This window comes from Nannospalax galili, unplaced genomic scaffold (assembly GCF_000622305.1).
Source record: "Nannospalax galili isolate Female #2095 unplaced genomic scaffold, S.galili_v1.0 scaffold188, whole genome shotgun sequence".
NCBI classification, from domain to species: Eukaryota; Metazoa; Chordata; class Mammalia; order Rodentia; family Spalacidae; genus Nannospalax; species Nannospalax galili.
Window position 1 is genome coordinate 892,670 of NW_008360325.1, and position 12,015 is coordinate 904,684.

The following is a 12,015-nucleotide window of genomic DNA, read 5'->3' on the forward strand; positions in this document are numbered from 1 at the left end:
TAGCATTGCATGGCACGGGTGCACTCACATACATGCAGGCAATACACTCATATACATAAAATAAAAACAAAATGAAACAAAACCAGCTGGACATGGTGGCACACACCTTCGATCCCAGCACTCAGGAGCAGAGGCAGATGCTCTGAGTTCAAGGCCATCCTGGTCTACACAGTGAGTTCCCGGACAGCTGGGGCTACAGGGAGACCCTGCTTCAAAAAGACCCAAAAAAAAGAGCAACTTTTGGTTTGCCATAACCTAACTGTACCTCCCTCCCTCTTCCTCTCCCCTCTGTATGTGTAAATAAAACTAATTAAAAAAATTTTTTTTATTTTTATGTGTATGAGTGTTTTGTCTGTATGTATGTAAGTACATCCATATTGTGCCATGCCTACAGAGGCCACTCATGCACCATCTACCCAGTATGTAAACAAATGTACTAAAAAATGTTAAATAAACAGCACAGGGCTGCTTTCCAAAGTTGGGTATGGTGGCTTGAAACTGTAACCCTAGCCAGCCTGGAAAGGCTAAGGCAGGGTGACTACTGGTTGGAGGCCAGTCTGGGATCCATAGTGAATCTCAAAAACCGACATGGGCACAACACAGAAACAAACAATTGTTTCAAAAACAATCACCCCAAGGTTAAGATAATCTACTGTAGGAAAATGAAACTTGTTAATTTTCCCTAAAACATGATCTCACTTTTTTCTGTTGTGAAAGCATTATTCATGGTTTGAACAGAGAAACTTAGGGAATCTACAGTTGTTCCTTCCTCCTCATCTTCCCTCACTTCTAAAGCAATCTTCGGCCTTCATCTTTAATCTCTCAAATCTGTCACTTCCGCATTTCTACCCCACTGATCTCATCACCTTTGGTGACAGTACATAACTCAGCCCTCCCTTTCTACTGTGGCCAAGTTAGTTCCTCACACACCAAGCCAGCCAACAAAGTGTTCCTCTTTTAATCGGCAAGTTTCTTCTCCTTCAACTCTCATTTCAGGCCACTGACACTGAGGAAAGGTGGCTTTAGATCGTTGACATCATGACAGGTAGCAATTTTTTACCTTTATTCTTTTCACATTAAGCTGTCCTTTCTGCCCAGCTTCTCCTCTCCCCAAAGCTTCACTTAATTAATTCTCCTTGATTAAGGGCTCCTCGCCATCACCGTCATCTCAGGTCCATATTGTCAGCACAGAGGACTGAACGTACAGCAGGCCTCAAACTGTTTAGCAAATGGCCAAGCAGATTCTCTGGTTGGATATTGTTTATATAGGAGAATACTTAAGACGTAATAAGAGAAAAGGTAGGTAAAGAACTTTGAATTCTAGGGCAGTAGAGTGCTTGCCTAGCATGCACAAAGCCCTGGGCTTTGCTGGGATTGCCCAGGAAAGCTAATAAATGAATAATAAATAAATAAATAGCAAACCCATGATTACTAAATCAATGGCTTTAAATTACTCATTTTATACCAGAATAAACTTTATCCACAATAGCTACAAAAGCTTTCTTTTTTTCTTTTTCTTTTGTCCTTTTGAGACAGGGTTTCAGTGTAGTCCCATCTGGCCTGGGACTCTTACGTAGATCAGGGTGGCCTTGAACTCACAAAGATCTGCCTACCTCTGCCTCCCAAGTGCTGGGATTAAAGGTGTGCGCCACCACGCCCAGCATTTATTTATTATTTATTCTTCTGTGTATGCATGTATTGCCTGTGTGTAGATAAGTGCACCCGTGTTGTGCGATGCCCCAGGATGTCAGAAGAGGCTGTCAGTCCCCTGGAACTGGAGTTACGGACAGTTGTTAGCTGCCATGTGGGTGCTGGAATTCAAATGCGGGTCTTTTGCAAGAACAGCCAGTGTTCTTAACCTCTGAGCCATCTCTAGAGCCCCTCAAGGAGTTTTTAGTATATCATGGGAAACTGATGAAACACAATGAATGTAAGAAATACGAAAATTCTGAGCTGGGCTTGATAGCGCATACCTTTAGTCCCAGAACTTGGGAGGCAGAGGCAGGTGGAGCTCTGTGAGATCAAGACCAGCCTGGTCTACATAGTGAGTTCCAAGCCAGCTGGGGCTACAGGGAGACCCTGTCTCAAAAAGTCATTCATACACACACACACACACACACACACATATATATATAATTCTATGTTATGTCCGAAGGTAACAATTTAGTGGGGGTGAAAAAAGTCAGGGTTGGGAGACTGGAAGGGCCTTGGTTGCTCAGTGCTAAGTCTCATGGGGAGTGTATTGGGGGGGGACCACGAGATGAGAAACGAACAGCATTGTTGTGTAGGTATCTAGAAGAAAAGTGTTCTAGGCAAAGAGAGTAGCTATGACCTGTGGATGGAGTGTCCCTGGAGTGTTAAAAGCACAGCAAGGAAACACGTGGGGTTACTAGTACAGTGAGCAAAAGTAGGAGATGCACACAGAGAAAATGGAATGGAGACCTAGCAGTATCAGTACTGTTACCAATTCAATTCTGTAGATGAAGTAACAAGGAGGTTAATTTGCCAAAGACCATATAATAAAATGCTAAGATTATGAACCCAAAAAGTCATTCCTTTAAGTGGCTCAAAAATATAACCTAGCCAGGTTATGGTGGTGCACACCTTTAATCCCTGCACTAGGGAGGCAAAAGCAGATTTATCTCTGTGAGACTGAGGCCAACCTGGTCTACATGGTGAGTTCCAGGCCAGTTGGAGCTACAGGGAGACTCTGTCTTTTAAAAAAAGGGGGAGAAAGGGGGACTGGGGAGATGTATATTATACATATACATACACACACACACACAACCTAAAGTTTGACATACTTCCTATTTAAGAAGGTCCATAGTCCTCCCTCTGGAGTGACTTCTGAGGCTGTTATAAGGCAAGTAGCTTCTGCTCTGCTTGCTGAAACAATGAGCCACACAGAAGAAATGCAGTAGCACAACAGAAGTGTGACCATACCAGGGCCTGCTGTGGGCCTGCTCTTGCCACAAGGCCCAACTGTACCCATTCTTCTAACCGTACCTACCCAAACTGCAGATGTGTGAGCTAAGAGAGTCTAGAGTATGGATTCTCCATCCCAGCTGGCCAACCTGGCCCTCAATCTTTAAGATCCCAGACACAGCAGAACAGAGATAGGCAGTTTCTATCAGAATTCCTTCTGCCACAATCTGTGGGCATCAAATGGTGGCTGTTTTTACACTACCAACTTGCTGCACTGTGTAATAGCAGTAAGTAGAATACCTATATAACAATTGGGAACCTGAACCTAGGGCTGGAGAGATGGCTCAGCACTGGTTAAGAGCACTGGCTGCTCTTGCAGAGGACCAGGGTTTGGTTCCCAGTACCCACATGACAGCTAACAACTGTCCATAACTCTAGTTCCAGGGGATCTGATACCTTCTTCTGATCTCCCAGGGCACTGCACAACACCAGTGCATTCACCCACAATATGCAGGCAATACACTCACACACATTTAAAAAAAAAAAAAAAAAAAAAAAAAAAAAAAAAAAAAAAAAAAAAAAAAAGAACTTGAAATAAGTTAATAAAAAAGGAAAAATAAACCTGGAATACATTACCACAATATGCAAAAGGTGCTTTATCATTGAGTATCTTCAGCGTCCAGAAGGCAACCTTCTTTTGATGACTTAAGAGAAAAACTAAATCGCTAAACCTACTAGTGACACTATGGATGGGCAGGCCTAGGCTAGGGAAGGGTTAATGAAGGAAGGGAAGTCAAAGGAGTTGGAGTCAAGAATGAGAAAAGCACCGTAGCACAGCACACACAATCTCAAGTGCCTTCAACAGCAGAGCGCTTGCCAAGTCTAAGTACCTCTTCTGGGTTTAGTTAAGAAAGGAGTGGTTTCTAGGTCTCCTCCTCTCCAGGATTCTCATTCTAGAGTGTATTCTTGTAGTCAATTCAGTCATAAAGTATTGACTGCATACAAAGTAAGTGACACAGAATTCTGAGCCCAAAACCTTTGGGTTAATTTACACAAATTTCATATTAAATACTACCAATTTCATGTAAAATGTAACACAAACCCCACAATATTTAGGCTCTAATCAGGAGCAATTGCCTAGCTATTAACAAGAAATACAGACAAACATCTCCTGGTGTAAGCCTCCAGATTAATCATGGTTGAACAGTTTAGGTGAATGGAAGAGTAGTTGAGGGGCTGGAGAGATGGCTCAAAGGTTAAGAACACTGGTTGTTCTTGCAGAAGACCCAGGTTCAAATCCCAGGACCCACATGGCCGCTAACAACTGTCCATAACTCCAGTCCCAGGAGATCTGACAGCCTCTTCTGACCTCTATGAGCACCGCATGACATGGGTGCACTTAGCTACATGCAGGCAATATACGCATACACATAGAATAAAAAATTTAAAAAAAATTTTAATTAAAAAAAAACCCAAAAAAACTCTAGTTGAAGAGTTGGACTCTTTGTTAGCTTTCTGCCACTATAATGAAATACTGAGAGGATCAATTCAAGAGAAAAGGTTGTTTATTTAGCTCATAGTTCTGGAGGTTCCAGATGGCAATGACAGTGATGGCAGAGCAAATGGCTTACCTCATCAGCCAGGAAGCGACATAGGGAAGGGCTCAAGAATCCCCTTCAAGGGCATGTTCAATGACATAAGGCTCTCACAATAGTTCCAAAATGGGGACCAGGCCTTTAACACATGGGCCTTTTGGGGTGGCATTCAATATTGAAATTAAGGCAGACTCAAAAAAAAAAAAGTCCTTTTTTTTCCCTTTTTCACAGAAAAGGTCCATCTGAGTCAACTTCTGCTCTCCCCACTAGACTGCTACAGAAAAGTTCACATGGGCTACAGATTAGTTCTAAGCATATCTGGAAAACTTTTAAAATATACAACATATATAAACACATATATGCATCCCAGGCTGGTCCAAAAGTCATTATACAGCCCAGGTTGGTCCTAAATTTGGGGCAAACTCCTGTCTTAGCCTCTCAAATGTTTCAAGTGTATTTTTTAAAGCTTTTTATTTATATATTTAATATTTTATTATTTTTATTTTACGTGTATGAGTGTATTGCCTCCATGTATGTGAGTGCACCCATGTCGTGCAATGCCGCGGAGGTCAGAAGCGGGCTTCGGATTCCCCTGGAACTGGAGTTATGCAAGAGCAGTCAGTGCTCTTAACCACTGAGCCATCTCTCCAGCCCCTATTTATTTTATATTATGTGTATGTGTGTGTGCCTCAATGTGTATTCAGGTGCCTCTGGAAGCCAGAAGAAGACAACGGATGCACCCTGAACTGGAGTCACAGGCAGTTGTGAGCAGTCCAACATCTGTTTATAACTTTGAAAAACAGGTCTTCAGTGGCTGGAGACAGCACAGCAGTTAGGAGCACTGGCTGCTCTGGCAGAGGACCTGGATTTGATTCCCAGCACCCACATGGTGGCTAGCAACCATCCCTAATTCCAGTTCCAGAGGAATCCAACACCCTTTTCTGACCTCTGTGGGTACTGCATGACACGGATACACCTACACACAAGCAGGCAATACGTTCATACACATTAAAAAAAGAAAAAACAGGTCTTCTGCAAAAGCAGCAAGTGCTCTTAACTACTAAGCAATCTTTCCAGTCCATCAAGCATATCCTTTAACTTCTCTTGTCAAATGGTCATGAAAGTGTTACAGATAGATTTATTTTTTTCATTCAGGGTTCAAATTGAAATTACAAAATGGATGTGAAATAAGCCAGGAGTTTGTACTCCCTGATTCTTCTAGCCTAGGAACAAACTCTAGACAACATTTGTCTATGTTGTACAATAGTAACATTTAGAACCATGTGGGACTAGAGAGATGGCTTAGCAGTTAAGAGCACTGGCTGCTCTTGCAGAGAACTCAGGTTTGGTTCCCAGCACCAACATGGTAGCTAATAACTATCCCTAGCTCCAGTTCCAGGGGATCTGTCACCCTCTTTTGGCCTCTGTGGGCATTTGCCTGCACATGGTACACTGACAACCATGTAGGCAAAATACCCATGCAATAAATTTTTTAAACATTTTTTTTAAATTGCCAGGCATGGCAGTGTGCGCCTTTAATCCCAGGCTGCAGGAGGCAGAGGCAGGTGGATCTCTCCGAGATAGAGGCTACCCTGGTTCACATTGTGACTTCCAGGTCAGCTGTGACTAGAGAGACCCTGTTGAAAAAAAAAAGATTTTTAAAATTTGAGAACCATCTTTTTTCTTCTTCTCCACAGTGTTTTGCTATAGTCCAGGTTGGCCTTGACCCCTAGCCAACCTTCCAACTCCCAAATGCTGGGATTACACCACCACAGCTTGCTTGCTTGCACAACAATCCTCACTGAAATAAAGTTAACAGGTACTATGAATTTATACCACACTGGATATAAGTCTCTAAGTAATTACAATGTGATTTTTGTGCTATATAAGTCTTGGAATATTTACAATGTACATTATGAGCTACATAAATGACTAGGGGCTGGAGCAATGGCCTATGCCTATTATCCCAGCACTGCTGAGGTCAAGGTTCATGGACAGTCTGGGCTACATATCAAGGGGGTAGGAGGAGTGTAATATGGGGATCAACCAAAACTTAAGTATGTATGAAAATGCCCTAAGGAAACCTGTTAATTCTGAATGCTAATTTAAAAAATAAAAAGACCTTCTGTTTCTCAAATTTAAAAAGTCAACATACTGTAAATTTCCATTTTTATCTAATTTATAAAAAAAGATGAAAATAACCCTCAAAGTTCAAAGACATTTCCCTGAATATTTTGTCCCAGTATGAAATCAAAGGCCTAAGGATCTCCTAATAGCACCACCCATAAATGGTTGTAATTCAATAAATAGTTGTATTTGGATGTTACAAGCAAATTAGGTAAAACTATCTTACTTGGAGGTAGAGTTCAACCTAGGGTCTTACACAAACATGCTAAGCAAGGGTTCTATCCCTGAACTACACTTTCAGTCAGTTTAAAATTTTTTTTTTATTTTGGGCTGGTAAGATGGCTCATTGGGTAAAGGTGGTATTTGTGGCCAAATCTAACAACCTAAGGTCAATCCCCAGGGCCCACATGAGAGAACCAAGAACCAACTCTTTTTTTTTGGGGGGGGGGTCTTTTTGAGACAGGGTCTCCCTGTAGCCCCAGCTGGCCTCAAATGCACTAAGATCTGCCTGCCTCTGCCTCCCAAGTGCTGGAATTAAAGTGCTAAATTAAAGGTATGCCACCATGCCTGATGAGAACCAACTCTCAAGAGCTGTCCTCTGACCTCCACACCAACACACATGCATACTCACACCCCACTCAAATACATCCCAATAAAGAAATAAATAAATAAAAATGTAATTTTTTTTTGAGGCAAGGTCTCAAATTGCCCAGGCTGGTCTCAAACTGACTGGCTACTATGCAATATTTCTCTCAAGTAACTAGAACTGCAAGTATGTACTACCATATCCAGCTCTCAGTACATATTTTAAACAAGATATTATACAAGGTACCTGGTACTGTGCCTGAATATGGTGAAATGTGAACAGGTAGCTATTCTTATGTCCCATGACCACACCTTCTTTTAAACAATGAGTTTTTAAAAACCATAGATCCTGAAAACTCCCTTATCTACAGTAAAAAATCTCTCTTCTAAAAACCTCAAAGCCGCCTTCACTGAATAGAAACACAGTCATTTCTGGATGTGCATCATTATCATTTGGGAACTTGTTAGTGACAGAGTCTGGTTTGAGGATGAGAACCAAACAAATGAGCATTTCAACAACCCTTTAGGTGATTCTAATGTTTGCTCCAGTTAGTTTACAGACTAGTTCTACCCAGCTCTGAGCACAAAGCTGGAGAGCTGGCTCAGCTGTCAAGGAGCATGGGCTGCTCTTCCAGAGAAAGCAGGTTTGGTTCCCAGCACTCACATGGTAGCTAACAGCCATCTGTAACTCCAGCTCCAGGGAATCCCACACTGTCTTCTGGCCTCCACAGGCACTGCACACACATGAGCAAAACACTCATATACATAAAAATAAATAAAGTTTTTTTTTTTTCTTCTCTTTTTCTTTTTTTGTCTTTTTGAGACAGGGTCTACCTGTAGCCCCAGCTGTCCTGGAACTCACTAGGTAGATCAGGATGGCTTCAAACTCACAGAGATCCTCCTGCCTCTGCCTCCCAAGTGCTGGGATTAAAAGCATGCACCACCATGCCTGGCCTATCAAAAAAAAGTTTTTAAGAGCAGAATAATCTGGTTTCAGGTATACAGTATTCCCTCTACAGTGCAGAAGACCCCAGTTTGAGTCCCAGCACCTATATCACAACTACCTTTAACTCCAGCTCCAGGGGGATCCTACTTTGTCATCAGCTGACATTTGAACTCATGATGTGTACTAACACCAGGCATGGTGGCACACACCTTTAGTCCCAGCACTGGGAGACAGAGGCAGGCAGATCCCTGTGAGATCAAAGCCAGCCTGGTCTACATAGCAGGTTCCAGGCCAGCTGGGGCTACAGAGAGACCCTGCCTCAAAAAGACCAAAAAGGTGGCTGGAGAGATGGCTTAGCAGCTAAGAGGACCCAGATTAGGCTCCCAGCACCCATATTGTAGCTAAAAACCACCTGTAAATCCAGTTCCAGGGGATCCAATGCCCTCTTCTGACCTCGGGTGCACTTACATAGGCAGGGAATACACTTTAAAAAAAAAAAAAAAAAAAAATCCTGCCTTTAATCTTTGCACTTGGGAAGCAAAGGCAGCAGAGTTCAAGGCCAGCCTAGTCTACATAATGAGCTCCAGGCCAGCCAGGGCTCCACAGTGAGATCCTGTTTTTTAAAAAAATCCTCCTTTACCTTTATAGTTTTAAGATGGCTTCTAATGTGAACAGAATTTAAAAATTAAACTACAGTAGGCTGCAAACCCAGCACTTAAAGCTAAAGCAGGAAGGTGAAGGGTGTGGGCCATAAGACAGACAGACTTTGTCTCAAAAACAAAACAAAACAAATTACACAACCAAGGCACTGTAAACCCTTGCTAGATAACTGACATTGAGAAAACGACAGGGGCTGAGGTTGCAGCTTGGCTACAGAACACTTTTACCATACATGAGACTCTGAATTTGATCCCTAACACCAGAAATATATTTCCCATGCACACATGATAAAGATGCTGATTTTAAATACTTTATTCTAAAAGCTTCAGAGATAAAATATGACACAGTGAATTTGCTTCTTGGTTAAGGGAATAAAGACTGAGCTGCTGGGAAAATGGGGGCTCACTATCTAGCAGGATTAACTTATCTTGGGATGAATTGGGCAGATTTCCAAGTTGGGGGGGGAGGTATATTTAAGCATTACTGATGAGCAGCAACCAACCCGCCTTCCACTTGTGGCATCAGAAATGTCTCTAGACACTGTCAAATATCTAGTCATTGACAATATCACACCAGATGCAGACCATTGATAAATAAATTTCTTGGGGCTGGAGAGATGGCTCAGTGATTAAGAGCACTGGCTGCTCTTGCAGAGGATCGAGGTTTGATTCCCAGCACCTACATGATGGCTAACAACCATTCATAACTCCAGTTCTAGGGGATCTGATGCCCTATCCTCCTCTGGCTTCCAGGGGATTATACATACATGGTGCACTTACATACATGCAGGCAAAACAATGATACGCATTAAAAATAAGGAGCTGGAGAGATGGCTCCGTGGTTAAGAGCACTGGCTGCTCTTGCAGAAGACCCAGGTTCGATTTCCAACACCCATATGGTGGCTAACAACCATATGAAACTCCAGTTCCAGGGGAATCTGATGCCCTCCTCTGACCTCCGCTGGCATCGCACAACACAGATGCACTTACATACATGCAGGCAACATACTCATACACATAAAATTAAAATAATTTTAAAAATTACAACATAAATAAATAAATGTATTAGGGTGGGTGTAGTGGCACACACCTTTAATCAGTCCTAGCACTTGGGAGGCAGAGGCAGATGCATCAACAAGTTCCCAGACCAGTTGGGGCTACAACTATGGTAGTAGCTACATGATTACATATTTGTCAAATTCATCAGACCATACACTTAAAAAGGGTTAATGTTGTATCTTCACAACCTGAAACGATAGAGTGTCTCTAATAGACAGAGAACTCTCATTTACAGTTGTACATTCATTCACTTAACTGGCAGGAAGTCTAACTTAAGTTGTACACTAATGACAGGTAATGACAGGCTATGCTAAAAGTGAACCTGAGGTGTGACACTAACTGACACAGGCCTGCACTGTGGAAGACATACAGCTATTTCCCTATCATGTCAGCACAAGAGCCAGAATTAGTGCAAGGTGAATTAGTGCAATTAGATAGATATGCTATAACCTCTGATTTTTTTTTTTTTTTTTTTTTTTGAGACAGAGTCTCCCTATAGCCCCAGCTGGCCTGGAACTCACTATGAGGACCAAGCTGGGCTCCATCTTACAGAGAGGTAATTACAGTCTTCCATTAAAACAAATGTGTGATGTTTCATGGTTCTGTTTAAAAAGTACAGAGCTAATGCTCTGGCTCATTGAAGGTTTTGACTCTTGAGTAAAAAAAATCAATGATCAAAGCCAACCAAACTGCTTTTTTAAAAAACTTGCTCCACTCTTCTGGGTGGTCAAAGAACAGGATAATCAGGTAAGAGAAAGGAGACACATACAGGTCACAGGAACCCAGGCTTGGTGGCATGTGTTTGTATTCTCAGCTATGGGGACACTGAGACAGGAGGCTCCCTTGAGCCAATCTGGCAACACAGCAAGAACTACTAGAGGGAGGGAGGGAGGGGAGGGAGGGAGAGGAGGGAGGGAAGGGAAGAGGAAGGTAAGAGAGAAAGGAAGAGGAAAAATGCCCCGCTTAAGATTTCCTGTTTAGGCAATTCTCCTAATCTACCTCAAGTGGAGAACATATACAACTGTACATTAATATACTAAAGAAATGATTTAGACTATGGCTTACATAAAGAGATTACATTACCCAATAGTTATCCAGCACCAAGTGGCATGTTGAAGATGAAAATGAAGACATTTGATACCACTAGGTCACAATGCCTAAGGATGGTTTTCAAAGTATGGACACACCCACAGCAAGAGAGCTTTTCCTAAGAGGGCGTTTTCTTGCCAGCAATTACCTCATAATACTTCTACTGAAAGGCCCGTGAAGTTTCTTTACTAGTTATTTGCTGGATGGTTTACAGATGGGAACAACCAGATTGGAACCCCTTTTGAATTCAGTGCCGGAGGAAAGTTCAGAAAACACTTGGGCAGAGTCAAACGTTTCCTCAGTGTGATTTCTAGTACAAGCTGTCACTCCCTAGACATGCCGTTCCGGGTCATTTTTAAAGGTCCCTGCGAACAAAATCAAAGACGCCTTCCGTATGGATTTACAGGGTGTCTGCACGGGAATGGACCTGAGAGCTCTCCAAGTCAGGCTTTCCAGCAGAAGGAAAGCAGGCGAGTGGGAGGGTGTCCCGGACTGGGCGGCAGGGCAGGGCATCTGCCTTTCAAACCGCTGGCCGAGCCCCGGTTTCCGATCAGATTTCCATGTGCATGGACTGGAAGCGACTCCTGGGTGAACGCCGCCGCTCGGTCGGGGAGCAACGCGTCCTAGCATAGAGTTCTGGAACCACGAATCCCACCAGGACCTCCCGTTCGACCCTGAGCTTCAGCGGCTATCATGCAACTCAGTCCCAGGCCACGCGACCCGGATGAGTGCGAGTGAAGCGGCACCCGGGACGCACGGGCTTCGAAGCTGACCGGCGAGAGAGCAGAACCAGGTCCCGCACACATCGCCCGCAGCGGCGATGCTCTGCAGCCCAGACGAACCCGGCGCCTCCGGGGCCGCCACCCCGACGGGCTCACCCCTCCGCGCAGGCCCACTCACGTTTTCCGTGTCCCGTTCATTCACCGTAGGCAAAGGGGTCCGAGTGGACATCTTCCTGCGCTTCGAGGCTACACCTCGCCGAGGCCTAAACAGCACCGCCCCGCCCTGGGTAGCCGGCGAGCGGCAGCCG

General features: G+C 43.5%; 1 protein-coding gene across 7 annotated transcripts in view; it reads right to left on the bottom strand.

The window, feature by feature from the left end:
* The window catches only part of Mark3 (microtubule affinity regulating kinase 3), a 102,064-nt gene extending 90,055 nt beyond the window's left edge, over nucleotides 1-12,009 (bottom strand). For all 7 annotated transcript variants that reach the window (XM_008825571.2, XM_029559956.1, XM_008825569.1 and 4 more), the window contains exon 1: nucleotides 11,886-12,009. In XM_008825571.2, the coding sequence (XP_008823793.1) occupies nucleotides 11,886-11,936 (51 nt within the window). In that variant the 5' untranslated portion in view covers nucleotides 11,937-12,009. The remainder of the gene's footprint in view (nucleotides 1-11,885) is intronic.
* Between the last annotated feature and the right edge of the window lie 6 nt (nucleotides 12,010-12,015).